Source organism: Suillus plorans, assembly GCF_016647745.1.
Source record: "Suillus plorans strain S12 chromosome Unknown HD556scaffold_109, whole genome shotgun sequence".
In the NCBI taxonomy this organism is placed as follows: domain Eukaryota; kingdom Fungi; phylum Basidiomycota; class Agaricomycetes; order Boletales; family Suillaceae; genus Suillus; species Suillus plorans.
Genome location: NW_024537493.1, coordinates 122,790 through 140,086, shown reverse-complemented (window position 1 = coordinate 140,086; position 17,297 = coordinate 122,790). Strand labels below are relative to the sequence as shown.

At 46.5% G+C, this 17,297-nt stretch overlaps 4 protein-coding genes across 4 annotated transcripts; 2 read left to right on the top strand and 2 right to left on the bottom strand.

Annotated features, from left to right (window-relative positions):
- Positions 1–17: 17 nt before the first annotated feature.
- Positions 18–845, bottom strand: HD556DRAFT_1314227 (uncharacterized protein; the record flags this gene model as incomplete). The annotated part of the gene is made up of 6 exons (XM_041300898.1): positions 18–122; positions 159–188; positions 379–412; positions 448–564; positions 701–777; positions 813–845. The coding sequence occupies 6 exons, from the start codon at positions 843–845 to the stop codon at positions 18–20; spliced, it is 396 nt and encodes a 131-aa protein (XP_041153013.1).
- Positions 846–4,186: 3,341 nt separating this feature from the next.
- HD556DRAFT_1457542 (uncharacterized protein) lies at positions 4,187–4,807 on the bottom strand (the record flags this gene model as incomplete). The annotated part of the gene is made up of 2 exons (XM_041308152.1): positions 4,187–4,732; positions 4,778–4,807. 2 exons carry the CDS (start codon positions 4,805–4,807, stop codon positions 4,187–4,189), a joined length of 576 nt encoding a protein of 191 aa, XP_041153012.1.
- A 10,200-nt stretch (positions 4,808–15,007) lies between these two features.
- HD556DRAFT_1450660 (uncharacterized protein) lies at positions 15,008–16,188 on the top strand (the record flags this gene model as incomplete). The annotated part of the gene is made up of 3 exons (XM_041307798.1): positions 15,008–15,357; positions 15,400–15,494; positions 15,545–16,188. The coding sequence occupies 3 exons, from the start codon at positions 15,008–15,010 to the stop codon at positions 16,186–16,188; spliced, it is 1,089 nt and encodes a 362-aa protein (XP_041153011.1).
- An 84-nt stretch (positions 16,189–16,272) lies between these two features.
- Positions 16,273–16,713, top strand: HD556DRAFT_1450659 (uncharacterized protein; the record flags this gene model as incomplete). The annotated part of the gene is made up of 1 exon (XM_041307797.1): positions 16,273–16,713. One exon carries the CDS (start codon positions 16,273–16,275, stop codon positions 16,711–16,713), a length of 441 nt encoding a protein of 146 aa, XP_041153010.1.
- Positions 16,714–17,297: the final 584 nt, after the last annotated feature.

Sequence of the window (17,297 nt, the reverse complement as noted above, 5' to 3'; positions counted from 1 at the left end):
CATAAGCAAGTTTCTTTTCACCAGTTACCAGTAGGAGTCAGAGTACTAAGCAGTTTTTCATGATATTTCCTCTCCTCTGAGCCTTGAGCCTGGTCCAGAAACCCTTTAGGGTCGAATAGCAGCTAGGTTCTGCAAGACCCAACATTGTTCAGACTCACCATCTGAATTGTTGTACCTTCAACAAGTCTCTACAACAGGTATTTCAGATAGAAAGAGCGGTAATATTTGCAATGTCAGCTAAGAACTATGAAATATCAGGTTTGACCACAAAGTGTCGGGGACCGGTGTAGCACTCAGGCTCGCGCTGAGCACGTATTCAGCTAATTCCCAATGCATGTCAAACACCCGAATCACTTCCCAATGTTATCCAACACTTACCCGCTCAATCCGACATTTATCCGCTAACCGGACGCTAACCCGACATAGTCCGACACTTATCCGACAGACCCAATGTTTCCCACGCATTGGACCTGATATTTTCCCGTGCACTTGTCCTCCCTATGTCCTGTCCTGTCATATCTATCCCCACTAGGTGTGCAGTTATCTATTTTCACATCGCTAACACTGTAGACCGTGTTATTACATGTCCACAGTACCACATGTCTTATTACATAGGACATCGGACTACCGCTACTACTTTCGCCTATAGCACTCAGAAATTCTACATAGACACTATATATTTCGCATACCTCCTACTTACTTATCTACCTTTCTACCTCTGAGTAGGAGGAGGTCATCTGATATTTGTAGTTCTTCGTTGAATTCTGCAATATCATCCTTTCATTACCCGAAAACACTCCGAAAACACTGACAGTAATCCGCCATTCACTATCCCCGACATTCATTACATTCCTGACACTAATCCGATGTAACCCGATGAAACCCACTAACCAAAAACCAAAAAACATCGGACCTGATGTTTTACCTTTGGACTCGTAATTATACCTTCAGACTTTGTTTCCCGCACTTCAGACTATCTTCCTTTTCATATAGCTAATTATTCTAATACCTTACAGTGAACCCCTCTGGTCGAATGCACTTGTCTCGCAAGTATAGCAGACTAGGCTGTGCAAGACCACAACATTTTTATATTGCTAGTTACTTACTTTGTGTAGTGTCCAGCAATTGTTGTCTCATTACACCACGCAAGACCACAACATTTTATATTGCTGGTTACTTACTTTGTGTAGTGTCCAGCAATTGTTGTCTCATTACAGTAGTACCAATATCAAAGTTACCTTGTGGTACTCCATGCCGGCATTGGGAAAGTATGGCATCAAAAATTGATGTGCGATGACACGCACCAACCTTGTTTTGTGCATGGTTATGGCTCCTTTTGAGCTTTGATATCCTCTACTGTACTCTACAATGTTACTAAGAATTTTCTATAACATGTTATGATTTGATTTGAGTAGTTTTCAGACATAACAAACCCACAACACTACATAATAATTCAATTAATACTTATGCTATTCAAAGATAAGTTCCAAACATACCATAATATATTACTCAGCAATTTTTCTCACACATTCTTTACATTTCTTTTGTATGTTCTGAAACATATTCAATATAACATTTCAATGTATCAACAGTTCATAGGTGATTATTGGCTTAGTCAGATGAAATGGATTAGTAAGATGAGATGGATTAGTCAGGAATTTGAATGAAGAAAGTTGATAGATGAGAATATTTGAGGAGTGAACAAGTTATCATAAGACATCTCTACAATGACTCAGTTTGAGTCATTATGAGCCATATTTCCTTATTTAGATAGTTACACAGCCACATTTAGAGTAGTATATAAGGGGCTCTATTTCCCCTCTGAATAATGACAATCTTCCTGAGAGGACAGACAATCCCCCTTTAAGAGAAAGAGAGGAGAATTTGAGTATCTTCCTGAATTTCTCACCCTACATCTGTGTAAACATCTGAGTGAACATTAAGTTTATTCCCTCCATTCTTTTGTCATCTTTTCCCACAACATACTGATCTTCTGAGGCCTACCTTGAGCCAATCCTTGAATCACACTAGCTGGTACATGGTTATCAGTCATCTAGTTGTAGTTTTGTCACATTCTCTTTAAAGACACAGGATACCTTTTCTGTGAGGAGAATTTACATATTTTTAACAATTAGAATGATAACAAATAAGACTAGCACTTTATTCAATAATATTAAGAGCTTGGCTGCTTTAAGACTACATCAAGAGGGTGTACTCTGTTCTGATTCTGCATCATACTCATTGTGAGTGCCTGAGCAGCAGAGAAGTTAGTTTTGAAGCCATGTATTTCGGTTAATTTGATTTTGTTAGAGGCTTAGTTTGATCTCCTCTAATTTTTGAGAATAGGGAGTGTTTACGAGATATTACTCTGATTCATTGTGTACCATTGTGAACTATATCTTCATCTTCATATTGCATACTTTTGCAATTATCTTCTAGTAGCATTGTAGTACTGCATCAAGCCTTTATCTTTAGTGTCCTAAGCACTGCATCAAGCCAGTTAATGGTCACTGTCTCAACACACCTAAAGTCACTAGAAGTTTGTTTAGAATGACCCTGCTATTTACACCTCCTCCCACGAACGACCACATTATCAACTGTTGGTATTTGTCTGAACCGTTGACTGTAGAGGATAGTGAGAACCAGTGATTTTATTGCCAATCACATCCTAGTAAGACAATGGGCAGAGGTTGGGGACTAGCAAGGAAGACCAGTTGGTCCTGTCCAATTTCTTTCCTTCATTTTCTCTATCTTTTGGGCTATATGGTTTGGTAAGTTGTATCCAGGATTTAGGACTCATATAAGCTACAGTTTTTAGACCCATGGTCAGATGAGTCAGCATCTGCAGGTGTACTTGCAGGTGTATCTCGATATATGGTTATACTTCTCGGACATCCTATATTCACTGCATTCATCAGATTCTTTGTGGACCTCAATTTGCAAATTCATCCACTTATTGGCCTTGAAGGGGTCCCTCCAGGAACATCTGTGAGTATAACATGCTATTTGTAAGTTTTGTTTTTATTCATCACTCATCATAAAACTAATTATCTACATTAAAGTCTACTAGTACTAATTCACTCTCTTTACTTTGCTTGTAGCTATATTCCCCTAGCCCAGAATCACATGGACCCTCAGATGAGCACACTATTTTGTCACATTGTCACAGTGCTCCACTGCGCCAGTTGGTTTTTATTCTATTTTGTTTTGTATACTACATTATTGTGTCATTAAAGTCCCTATATCATGTACATTACAATAGGATAATACTTTTCAATCTCATGCACTGTTGGTGAATAGGCTATTCTATCATATTTATGCATCATCCTGGCTGATAAGAGATCCCTGGTTATGCATGGTTGTTGCTGATCCCACCACCTTGACAGCTTTATGCATAATGGTGCCTGCACCACATTGAGCCTTTAGAACTTCAAAACTCAGCTACATTATTCCTACACTCTGCATTTTTGACCTACTGTGGAAATTACCCCACAACACCCAAAACATCACCTATTTTGGGCTCCTGATACATTGTTTCTACTGTTGAATGGATGCTGGGGATCATTTGTTGAAGTCTATCCACCTGGAAATAATAGAATGAGAACATATTTTCTCTTTTCCCATATATATGCTATATCTATTGATGTAGAAGGTTCCAGGAGGTAAAATAAAGATGGGAATCTCTTCATGTATACTCCTAAACATGTTCTGAATCACCTGGGACACTTCCCTACCATATGGGAAAAAATGTGAACCTATTCTGTATTCTATTATATGTTAAATGGTCTCTGGAGGAGGAGCAGGCACACAAATGAGCAAAAAATATGGTCTATTATATTATATTATACATATATTCCAAACTACTACTTATATATGAAGGAGGACCTATTGTGGTGTAGTGGTGAAGCTGCAGTGAGGTGGGGAGGGTGTGAAAATAATTAATATTGTGGAGATTCCCAAAATGGTTGATGTTTTGGGTGTTATGGGGTAATTCCCATGCTGTGGGGCTGAAAATGTGGTCACATATTTGATAATCCCAGTTGGGCAGTGATTTGTAAGCTGGCAAGTGCCCAAAGCTTCTATAAATGATTCTCCTCAAGGATACATCCTGTTGGACAATTGGATAGTTATAGAAAAGTATGTATCGGTATTTATGGGCTGTTGTGACTTGTCCATTCAAGATGTATTAATATAACGCTATGGGCTGCAAGATCATCCGCCAGGCGGGCAGCAGCCTTGCTGGCAAGAATAAGATGAACTTGTCTTCTGTGGTGATCTGCAGGTTGCAAAGCCCCTCTGACTTGAGTTCATACATGTGATATGTATTCCAGTCATGTTCTGGCCTCCACCTTGCTTCTGTGACCAGGATTACAATGCAAGGCAGATGCAACCTGCGGTACGCAAAATGGTGAATGCTCTGAGTCTGGTAGTCAAGTGTCTGATATAATTTCAAAGCCGACTGTGGAGGTACAATACTCCGCAGTGAGGAGATCAATGATTGAATATCATCTTCAGATAGAGATGGCAGTTTGCATGGTGGGGCTCCATATAAAGTGATGTTGGCTGGTAGATAGCTATTGAACTCTGATGACTTTCCGACCCAGTCCAGGGCAGTAATGTCACCTAACAATGGCACAATCTCCTGCAGGAGCTGGCTGAGTGCGCTCTGCTTCTTCTTGCCATAATCAACACATAGGCAGACACCAAAAATGCTCGACAGTGAATATGCAATCTAAGAAGTAAAGTAGAATGGTTTTGGGAATGATCAGGTGCTCACGTAGCTTTTGCCTATTTCGCTAAAGGCCATGTGGTTTGCGCTTAGCTTGCTTAACCTTGATTTGGAAACTCGTGTGGTTTTGTCACATGTTTTCAAGTGCCAACTCAAATAGTGTCGCCCTTTGGGAACTTAGCACAACCTTGGTAACTGTATATGTACATGACATTAAATAATGAAAAAAAGATGTGTTTGAGCAGGGCAAGGCAGATATGTGATTAGATTTAAGTTTTTTTCCTACTGTAATTGTTATGATAGTATTTGTATACATACAGCAAATAATGGAACAACATATAATACAATTACAGACAGGGAAAACAAATATGAAATAAATGAGATTGGGAGATGAATGACAGAAGGTTATGAAAAAATAACAAATAACAAAAGGGAGAAAAAGACCACTTAGAGACTCAAAAACTGGAGAATGGGAGGACAGAAAAATGGGAATGGGAATGGGAAAATGGGAGACGGGAGACGGTGTAGAGACTAATATCTCTGTGGCCTTGTAGAGGTCTAAATTCCCAACGTTCTAATCACCTACCGGATACAGCGCGACACATATATTGCTAGTGTGCTCTCAGCGCTCCATCAGCCGCTTGCGCACATGGGCGCTTTGGTTGCGCATTGGCGCGTGCATCTTCAGTTCCATTCCCCATCCTCCGTCCATCCATTCCATGTCCGATCGGTTCGTCGGTGCGTATTCCTATCTGTTTTCTCATGTTCTGACATATCTCCGGCGCTTGTGCATATATTCTGTATGTTATAGACCCTCATTACATGTTATCACGTATTCGCTTCGCTTCTCAGTTCGCTTTAGCGATTGACAGCACTTAAACACTTCATAGTTAGAATATATATATCCGCATCTCGTTGTAGAAATGACATCTTTCTTCCCGCACATCATTGGACTTTAAGTCTAAATTCTCTGTTATAGCCGCCCAAAACATATCAGAATATCTAAAGGAATACTCGAGTGCTTGTCATCACGCCCTTCTAGAACCTCTGTTACTTGTCCTCCGGCTCGTTAAAAGAGTCGCTCCGCTCCACCCATACGCACGCCATCACACCTCGTCACTCGATAAGCACTTGTTAGCGCTTCCGCACGTTTGCGCACCTTACCAGGCTTGACTAAGCGCCCGGTTCAGTGTTTCCCTCCAATTATACATACAGAGGAACCTTCTCAGTAGCAATCCCCTTGGGCCGACATTGGCTCGCGCACAGAGGACCATCTGAGTATATCTCATACTACCTATTTACCTACCCTTTATATTCCTCATCTACAACGGGAGACGGGAGAAAATAAATACATTCAATGATACTGTTACATATTTTGTAATTTGACTTTTGTCAAAATACTACTCAAAGAATGTAGAACTGACTGATCTTATGTACTATAGTGATACTCAAAATAGGTTTTGAAAACTCGCTTAACACCCTTTGAACTCTCGGCTGAAAGTGTTTCAGAGAGTTCGGCTGTTGAAGGTCAGACCGGCATGGTAAGCGGAGCTTGAAATCTTCATGCCTCCTGCTCGTCGTTCTTGTCATATCCTGTGTTCCGGACCCGGACCTATCACACACATCATTTCCAGAAGTCCAGATCCGGCCGATGTATATCCATGTCCGGATCTGACCCGCGTCTAACTTCCGCACCTTATCCCTTTGTACGTTCCTACTCCAGTTAGACTATATCATTTTCTGTACCTCATTTCATTTCCGCCTTTATTTTCATCTGTTCTAATCTCCAGGTTCATTTACTATTTTCCGATAGACTAGTGTTTGACTTTTCTATACACTCCGTCCACAGCTTTGTATAGCTTCGGACTACGCATCTCTGTTCTCCGATAAGTCCTCAGTAGTGTTAAGACCGTGCACAAAGGGTAGGACTGATTCCGAGGGGCTTGGCTTCAGCTTGTGCGCTGCGCCCCTTACCCGAGTATGTGCCCTTAATTTCAGAATGATGTCCGAAGAAAGTCCAAGGACATCCGAAGGACATCCGAAGCGTGGGAAAGTTCGGAAGGACTTTCCGGACGAGTGCGGGAAAGTTCCGGAGGAACTTCCGGAAATTACGATGAGGTTTCGTCCTGATACAGATACGTGTAATGGCTACTTAGGACACGTCCTAAGTAGAAGCAAACAGAGGAAAGGCTGCAAGGACAAAGTCCGAAGCAGAATAGGTCCGGAGGACCGTGGGAAAGTTTCGGATGAACGTCCGGAAACTTCGGAGGATCGGATGAGCGGATAAGCGGAGCTCTGGCCTAGGGAATTTCTCCCTAGGCCCGAGATGGATATTGACTAAGTCGATAGACTAGAACTGATATGAGGACTTAGAGTGAGATCTAGTGCGAGGACTAATATGATATTCAGACTGAGGAACTACAGGACATATACAAGAGTTTATATACTAAGGAAATAACGGAAAGATCAGTAAGCAAGCGTCCGAGGCTATGTATGAAGCATAAGCAAAGTTATCAAGCGCGAGTCGGAAATGAAGCACAGGTTAACGGATCAGTAAGTGTACCGGTAGTAAGTATAACCGAGATACCGAGGACAAGGAATACCGAATAGAGGAATAGGCTGTGTTAACGTTATATGCACAGGAAATGAATTAGGAAGCTTATCGTATATCGGATTGGATTGGATTGGATTGGATTGGACCGGACGTCCGGATGAGATGCGTGGATATACGGGATATGATATTAGGGCAATAGGACAAAGGATGAATGATGCAGGCTAGCTGCGGAGGTATGGAGGTGTGATGTACGGAGGTAAAGGGATCTGGACATGGATGCGCGGATGTGGATGTGCAGAGGTGCAGGGATCCGGATGGGTAGAGGACTGGAGACATGGATAGGGCGTCCGAAAGTCCGGATGAGGCGTGGGAATATTGTCGGATGTAGGTCCGGAATACGGGATATGACAAGTAGTATATAAACCCTGTAGAATCTATGTACATCCTTAGTTCGAATATCATCTTAGACTCTGCTCATTCCCTCCTCCGTCCGACTTGAGTTTCTCTCTCGTCGACCTCCACTCGTCTTAGGATCGATTCCTATAGACTTGTCACCTCCGCCTCTACCTCTGGTAGTCCTCTGCTGTTTCCTTTCTAGTTCGGACTTCGTCCGGATTAGTCTTATCTCTTGTTCCCGAACGTCCGCCGGAATTCCCACGCATTGGACATCAGACTCCGGACATCGCCCAACACCCTCCGGACATTGTCCGGTAACCTTCAGACATCGTTCGACAGCCCTCGGAAGTTAGGGGCACATACTTGGGTAAGGGGCGCAGCGCACGAGCTGAAGCCAAGCCCTTCGGATCCGACCTTTGAGCATGTTCTTAACAGTATATTTGAACTCACACCTTACCGAGTATACTTACATCTGTTTTCATGGCACCTACACGGGCGCAGACCACTATTAATGCGGCGGGTTTAGTAACAGCCCGACGCGACTCTACTCCCATAGTCGATGCCTTTACCAGTTTCTCGCAGTGCCGCACTAGTGCGCAAGGCACTGCCTCCAGCATCTCTCAACTCATGAATCGCCCACATCTGTCTACCCCCACCCCCACACCCGCCGGAAATCTTCCGCACAATGATTCCGACGATGAACTTATCCTAGGTGGCAACCCGCTGGGAGGTGGTGGCGGAGATCCGGATGATGAACCTCCAGAAGACCCGACCGACGATGAAAACGAAGGTCTAGGTCCGCAGGACCTGGTCTTCCTTCGGTTATCCCAAGCTATCAATAACCTGGCGCGTAACAACCGCCAATTCTCCGGATCTGGTGACTCTAAAGTCAAAGTCCGAGAACCGGATACCTTTGACGGCACTGAGCCCCGGAAGCTCCGGGCGTTCTTTGTCCAATGTGAGCTTAACTTCCAAGCTAAGCCGAAATTGTTCCGTACTGGCCGAACTAAAGTCAACTTCGCGCAATCATACCTTGAAACTGGATGGATGACTACTCCGAGTTCATGTTAGAACTCCAAACTAACTTCAGACCTCATGACCCGGTCGGAGATGCAGAAATGCAGCTGGAACAGCTCTACATGCGCGATGGACAGCGCATCAACAAGTATGTTGTAGAGTTCCAGCGGCTAGCTTCCCAAGTCCGCGGTTGGGGTGACGGAGCTTTGTGCCGTCAGTTCTACAATGGACTTCCGGCTTGCATCAAAGACGAAATCAGTCGTCAAGGGAGACCCACTACACTTTCCCAATACAAAACTCTCACCCAGACTATCAATGCCCGATACTGGGAACGCAAGGGAGAAGTCTCCCGCGAAACCAAACCCTCCGCATCCACCCCTCCTGCTAAGCAGTCAGCTTCGACTTCTGACCGGAAAGCATATTCCGGCAGAAAATCCGGAAATGCTTTGGCTTCCTCCTCCGCCAAACTTCCGGACTTGATGTCCAAGCTCGGAAAAAATGGCAAACTCACCTCCGAGGAGCGCCAGAGGCGTATGGAGAAGAAGCTCTGCCTCTTCTGCGGTGGACCCGGTCATACTGCCAGGGACTGCCTGAAATCCACTTCCCGTGCGGCCAAAGGTCGTGCTAGCACAGTGACTCCTGAAGCCAAACCAGAGGTCTCGGAAGAGACAAAAAATTAGTCCGCGACCCTCCTGACTCCGCATGGGATGAGGGTTGTGTTGACTCAACCCGTGCAATGGAGCTACGTCTCAATGCTATTTCCTTTTCCGATCCGAACTCTCTAGTACCATCCGTTTCAATTTCTACTTTTCCCGATATCTCTCCATTTCCGGCTCTTGTAGATTGTGGCTCGTCTCATTGTTTTATAGACACCAGATTAATCCAAGAAAATAACATTCCAACCTATGCAATCCCTCCGCTTCCGCTCCATCTGTTTGATGGTACTTCTAATGCCACTATTACAGAGGCAGTAGATTTACCGATCCGGTTTCCGACCGGCGTGGTTACCTCCGAAACATTTTATGTTACTCCGCTGGACTCATCCTGTTCCATCGTTCTAGGATATAGCTGGCTCACCCGACACAATCCGTTGATTGACTGGGTAAAGGGCAGCATCGATTTCCGTCTGACTCCTCATGGAGTGCCTCCAACCCCTCCGACCCAACTTCCGCCGGCTCCGGCAGAATTCCCTTCCTCAACCTCGCCGAGTCCCTCCGCTGATAATGCTGTTCCTAATATTTCCCTAATCAATGCAGTTGCCTTTTGCCGGGCCTGTAAATTAGAGAGATCGGTCCAGTTCAGTATTTTTGTTCGTCCGTCCGGTGTCAATCTCCGCTCCACTACACTTTCCTCCGAACCTCCGAACCTATCCAGAATCCCTTCGGAATATCACAAGTATGCGGATGTCTTTGATAAGGGCAAAGCTGGACAGCTCCCTCCCCATCGTCCCTATGATCTGAAGATCAAATTGGAAGAAGGAGCGGCTCTGCCCCTTGGCACCATCTATTCCCTTTCTCTGGTTGAGCTTGTAGCTCTTCGCAAATTCCTTGATGAGAATATTGCGACCGGACTTCTTCGTTCCTCATCCTCTCCGCATGGAGCCCCTGTCCTGTTTGTTGACCTCTGGTCCGCTCACCATCTAGTCCGGATGGCGGAAGGAGACGAGTGGAAAACTGCTTTCCGGACGCGCTACAGCTCGTATGAATGGTTGGTTATGCCGGAGGGTCTCACCAATGCTCCGGCGGCTTTCCAGCGCTTTGTCAATACCATCTTTGCCGATATGCTTGACATCTGTGTTATTGTGTACCTCAATGACATCCTCATCTATTCCGCAGATCTTGCATCCCATAAGCAACACGTCCTTGCAGTCCTCCGACGCCTCTGGAAGCATCGTCTATATGCTAAACCGGAGAAGTGCGAATTCCATTCCAACTCCGTAGAATACCTCAGCTACCTCCTATCTCCGGCCGGACTTACAATGTCCTCAGACAAAGTCCAGACTATCTGCGACTGGCCAGAACCTTGGAAAGTCAAGGATATTCAATTGTTCCTCGGATTCGCTAATTTCTATTGTCGTTTCATCTTTAACTACTCGGATATTATTGTGGTTCCGCTTATGTGGCTCACCCGCAAGGATGCTCCCTGGAATTTCTCCGAGGATTGCCGGAAATCTTTCGAAACTCTCAAAAAAGCCTTTACTACGGCTCCGGTGCTTATGCACTGGATGCCGGATGTTCCTATCATTGTTGAGACAGATGCTTCTGATTATGCCATCGCCGGAATACTTTCTATCGTATGTCCGGACCAGGAGCTCTGCCCAGTTGCCTTTTACTCCCAGACCCTTTGTTATGACAAGGTGTGTCGTGTTCCACCAGAGGGGACAGCGTAGTTCACTGTAACACCCTTTCAGCTCCAGAACTCAACTATGACACTCATGATAAGGAACTTTTAGCTATCTACGAAGCTTTCCGATCCTGGCGACACTACCTTGAAGGCTCTGCCGAGCTGATAGACGTCGTCACGGATCACAAAAACCTTGAGTACTTCGCTACCACAAAACTCCTCACCCGCCGACAAGCCTGCTGGTCGGAATATCTTCATCAGTTTAACCTTGTTATCCGGTTCCGACCCGGAAAACTCGGAGCAAAGCCCGACTGCCTAACTAGACATTGGGACATCTACCCCAAAGAGGGGGATAAGGACTACGCTCAAGTTAATCTACACAACCTCCGGCTGATATTTACCACAGAACAGCTCGCTTTGTCCCTCCGGGCATCACACCTAGCAATTCCAGTGCTCCGGACAGCTGTACTGATGGATGTCGAGCAGCTTCATAAGGACATTCTGTCCGCCCTCCCTAATGACCCTATCGCTTCCAGTCATCTTCCGGGTCTGTCGGACCCGAGATGGACAGTGGACAAGAGTGGTTTCCTCCATTGCGACAACCGTATATATGTTCCAGAATCCAATGACCTCCGTCTCCGAGTGCTCCGGAATACGCACGACCACCCGCTATCCGGACATTTCGGTCAGAACTGGACCCTGGAAATTATCCGTCAAGAATATACTTGGCCTGGAATCCGCGCATATGAGAAGGACTATGTCAAGTCCTGTACAACCTGCGCCCGAGCCAAAGTTCCGAGGCACAAACCATACAGATTGTTGAAACAACTTCCCATCCCCGAGAAGCCGTGGAATTCTATATCCATGGACTTCATCGAACAACTCCCTGATTCCTCCAGCTTCACCGCTATCCTGGTAGTCATAGATCGACTATCCAAGCAATCCATATTCATTCCGACCTACGACACCATCACCTCTCCAGACCTCACCCGGTTATTCCTCCTCCATGTGTTTTCCAAACACGGAGTTTCGTCCCATGTTACTTCCGATCGCGGTACGGAATTCATATCCCACTTCTTCCGGTCACTCGGAAAAGCATTAGATATGGTCCTTCATTTCACCTCCGGATATCATCTGGAAGGTGACGGACAAACCGAGCGAGCTAACCAAACTCTAGAACAATACCTCCGGATCTACTGCAACTATCAGCAGGATAATTGGTCGGAACTGTTACCCTTGGCTGAGTTTGCATACAATAACTCTCCGAGTGCTACCACCGGAGTTTCCCCATTCTTTGCCAATAAGGGTTATCACCCAAACATTTCCATACATCCGGAGCGTGATCTTTCCTCCGCCCGTGCCTGGGATTACGCTATAGATTTAGATGAGCTTCACCAATTCCTCCAAGAAGAAATGTCCTATGCCCAAGAACGATATCAAGGACCCGCGGATGCTAGACGGAAACCCACTCTGGACTTCAAGGTCGGAGATCAGGTCTTTGTCAAAGCAATATATTTCCGCTCGACCCGACCATCGAAAAAGCTCTCGGAAAAGAATCTCGGTCCATTCGACATCATCGCTCGTCCTGGCACTCATTCTTTCACCATCCATCTTCCGGACGCTATGCGGTCCGTACATCCCGTCTTCCATGTCTCTCAATTAGAACCTGCAACTCCGAATACCATTCCCAATTGCATCCAACCTCCTCCGCCTCCGGTCTTAGTCGACGGAGAACTGGAATACGAAATCTCCGAAATCCTGGACTCCAAGATCGACCGCCGGAGACGTCACTGCCAATTGCTATACTTAGTATGTTGGGCCGGATACGAGGGAACAGATGAAGAAACTTCCTGGATACTCGCAACCAAACTCGGAAATGCGCCGGAACTTCTGTCGGATTTCCACTTGGCATATCCGGATAAGCCGGGACCAACTTCTAACACAGAGTAAAAAGGACATGCATATATGTACATTATTTAGGCATCCAACATCTGGACTTCGGATCTGACTACCTAAGAGTCCATCTCCATATCTCTGCCGGATCCGCCGGCCTCCTTTTCCGCCTCCTCAGCATTTTCCTCCTCTGGAGCATCCTCTACATGCATCCGGAAACCGCCCCTCAGACTCTCCATGAAGAGAGTCTAAAACTCCCTCTGCTCCTCCATGAACCGGAGCATGGTCTCACTCACCCGGTCCATCGCAGCTCTACTTCCCTCCGCCACTGCAATACCCCTCTCCATCAGCCCATTCGTCTGGGCCAGTTCCGCCACAATATTGTTGGTGGCTGCGACCCAGGCCTGGTCGTCGTACTCCGTCCAGTCTTGCCCTTCCCCAATAACCGTCCCGGGACTGGAGATAATCTCCATGTCGTCGTCAAGGTCCTCTGGACTCTGCTGATGTCTTTTGCCTTTGCCCCTGGGGCTCGGAGATCCCTCCGGACGCGCACGTTTCTTGCCTTTTCCTTTGCCAGCCGGCGCCTTGACAGGCGTATTTCCGCCGACGCACTTCTCCTTGGACGCACGGCACTGGTCGCAAGTCCGGATTTTTCGGAACCATCAGTAATCATCCGGATCCGGACAAAACAATAAACTCACCCTAGGCATCTTAGATGCTACTGCCCAGGTACAAATCTTGCGTCTGATGATGCACATCTCACACGCGACCTCCGGATCCGCCGGACCGGAAGACTGACATCCTGTCAAACTCCGGAAATCACAAAACAACTCATCCGACTCACTACCGATGCATTATCCGCCCTAGCCTTGGCCAAACGCTCGCGCTCAGCCAACCTTTTCTGAGTCTCCTCAATATCTTTCCGCTTCTGTTCTTCCATCCGTTTCCGTTCCTCTTCCGCCTCCTTGCGCTTGCGCTCTTCTTCCTCCGCCTCTCTCTGAGCGTCCACCTCGAGCCGCGTGATTTCGGCGACCATTTCCGCCTGCCTCTCTTCGAGGAGTTGCCGGGCGGACTTCTTGTTGCCGGAAGTGGAGTTAGACATGTTAAAGCAGTAATAGGAGTTAGGGGGAAAGTTTTAAATGTTTCCTGGGCGTTCCGGCCTACTTATATGCTTCAGTGCTATTTTTACGAGCTCTGCCCATCATCTCGCATTCATAAAACTCTGGACCGGACTTCTGAATCAGAAGCCTCGTGGGCTCGGCCCTAAGGGGGGGATACTGTCATATCCCGTGTTCCGGACCCGGACCTATCACACACATCATTTCCGGAAGTCCAGATCCGGCCGACGTATATCCATGTCCAGATCCGACCTGTGTCTAACTTCCGTGCCTTATCCCTTTGTACGTTCCTACTCCAGTTGGACTATATCATTTTCCGTACCTCATTTCATTTCCGCCTTTATTTTCATCTGTTCTAATCTCTGGGTTCATTTACTATTTTCCGATAGACTAGTGTTTGACTTTTCTATACGCTCCATCCACAGCTTTGTATAGCTTTGGACTGCGCGTCTCTGTTCTCCGATAAGTCCTTAGTAGTATATAAACCCTGTAGAATCTATGTACATCCTTAGTTCGAATATCATCTTAGACTCTGCTCATTCCCTCCTCCGTCCGACTTGAGTTTCTCTCTCATCAGCCTCTGCTCGTCTTAGGATCGATTCCTATAGACTTGTCACCTCCGCCTCTACCTCTGGTAGTCCTCTGCTGTTTCTTTTCTAGTTCGGACTTCGTCCGGATTAGTCTTATCTCTTGTTCCCGAACGTCCGCCGGAATTCCTGTGCATCGGACATCGGACTCCGGACATCGCCCAACACCCTCCGGACATCGCCCAACACCCTCCGGACATCGTCCGGTAACCTTCAGACATCGTTCGACAGCCCTCGGAAGTTAGGGGCACGTACTCGGGTAAGGGGCACAGCGCACAAGCTGAAGCCAAGCCCTTCGGATCTGACCTTTGAGCACGTTTTTAACAGTTCTGCACGACTCAGAGCGAACTTTCTCGTTCATTCGCCCATAATGGACGACGACGACATAATATCTGATGGACCACCTCGCTCAAAAACACCTAGGGAATCAACTGGACCCCGGTTCACTGTTCAGTGGCACAACGACCATGGACTTACTGACGTGCTAGTGAATTATCTGAGTACTCACCCTGCCGATTGCAGGATTTTGTTTTATTCAGATGGAAAAAAGTCCATGGCTGCTACTGGTGCTGATAGCCCCTTGGGCTCAGACAGGCAAATTTACGGTGGTCTCGCCAAGATCATCTTTACAGATCACCCCAAGTACGGTGCCGCATATTCATCTAATCCCAAAAAATTCTGCGATGCTGTTGGCAGTCACATCACCACGCAAGTCCTTTTGTTTTTTTTGTTCTACTAATAAAAATACTAAATTTTATGCAGTCTCAGGAACAAATACAAGAAGGTCAAAGCGTCATTTGGCAGCACGGGCGCTGGGGTGATGCCAACTGAAGGGAGTCAGGCAAAGAACCTGTTGGGTGAGTCCTCAGTCTCGATTACTTGGTTATTGGCTGATCGATTGCTGTAGATGCAGCACTTTTGGAGCTGCTGTGGTACAAGGATCTTGATACCATCTGGCACTCCAATCCTTCGATGGCTGCGACCACACACTCGTCAAAACCGGGCGTTGATCACGCTGGTGCCCTGTATTCCCTTGTTCAGTCGAATAGCGGGGCCGGTTCCTCTACATACTTCGGCGCCACTCAGCAGCCATTGCATCCCCCCAACATTCAGCCATCGCATCCCTCCAACATTCAGCTATTGCATCCCCCAAACTTATCATATCCTGTGCCCCTGCACTATGCCCCCCATGTACCTCCTAACGCGAATATACTTGCTGGCGGCCAGTATCCACCAGTGGTGCTGCAACAACCCCCTCCTGCTTCATCCTATCCCCCTCCCAAAGTCCATCTTCCCGGCCTTCCATCAGATGATGATGATGCCGAAAATAATTTTTCATTTGATAGGTGCCTGGGGGATCCTGCCGAGGACGATGACATGATACTCGATGACACTTCCCCAGTTGCGGGGAAGAAGTGTCAGCTCCCCTCAACACCATCTCCTCCTCCCAATGTTCCAGAACCATTCGAGGTACCAGCAAAAACTCCAGCATTGGCATACAACAGCTGTTCGGTGTTTAGGGCGCAGAAGCCCTCAAGCCATGGGAGCTGATGCAGACTGCCATTGGAGATGTCGCGCAGCGCATCGACACCATCATTGACGACGCACAACACTACCTCGTCATCGGACTTCCACATGTCTCTGACACCTGAGACCTCCCTTCCAAATAGTGCTGGCAGCTCAAAGAAGAAGAAGGCGAAGTCGGATGTGTCACAGCAGGTGGGACAGGTGAGAGACGAGATTGAGAGCATGCACTCGGATGTGATGTCGCGCCATGACAGCAAACACCTTTGCTTCCTCACAAAGCTCGAGGTTAAAAGCGAGCATAGTTGCGACACTAAAAAGTATGAGTGGCTTCGTTCCAGCCACGAGCACGAAGCCTCCCAAGCCACTGTCACCCATCAGCGCATGCAAGAGGTGAAAGCCACCGAGATTCGCCTTCGTGAGACGGACATTTGCATCCACCAAGCACATTCAGAAGTACTCAACAAGGAAGCGGAGACTCTGCGACTCAAGATTCAATTCCACCAAATGATGCAGGCCAGCAATGTGGCATTAGATGGAGGAGTTGGGTGAGTTGTCTCATTGTCTTTGTCATCATCATCTCATTGTCTCCATTTGTTGCTTGTTGTCTCTATTTGTTGCTCATCGTCTCCGTTTGTTGTTGCTCGTTGTCTCTTACTTGTTGATGTTGTCACTATGCTTACATTTGTGTTATTGTTACTATGCCCTTTGTTGTTACTGTCATTGTTATGTTTGTTTTCTTTTGCTGTACAGGTATATTGGTAGTAGTACATATCTAATCAAGCACTATTGTTGTCATCCTTCCCTATGGTGTGCATTTGAGTGAGGACTGTCAAAGAGTGCATCCATCAGCCTTGCTCTAGCAGCTTGTCCTGGAGTGCCCTCATAAGTCCTGTCCCCAACAACTTCTTCACCATCTGGATACTCAACCTCTTGGTCAATGCAATCTTCCCCCTCTTCACAAGCCCACTTTAGAGAGCTCTCATATGTCCCATCTCTCTTGTGATGCTTGATTTCAAAGCGAATAATCATGTTGTGCAGGATGATACAACACTTGATCCACTGCACAGTGAACTCAAGGTCTTTCTCAGCCTGAATTCTGAACCGGAGCTCTCAAAGGGACTGGAACCGTCCCT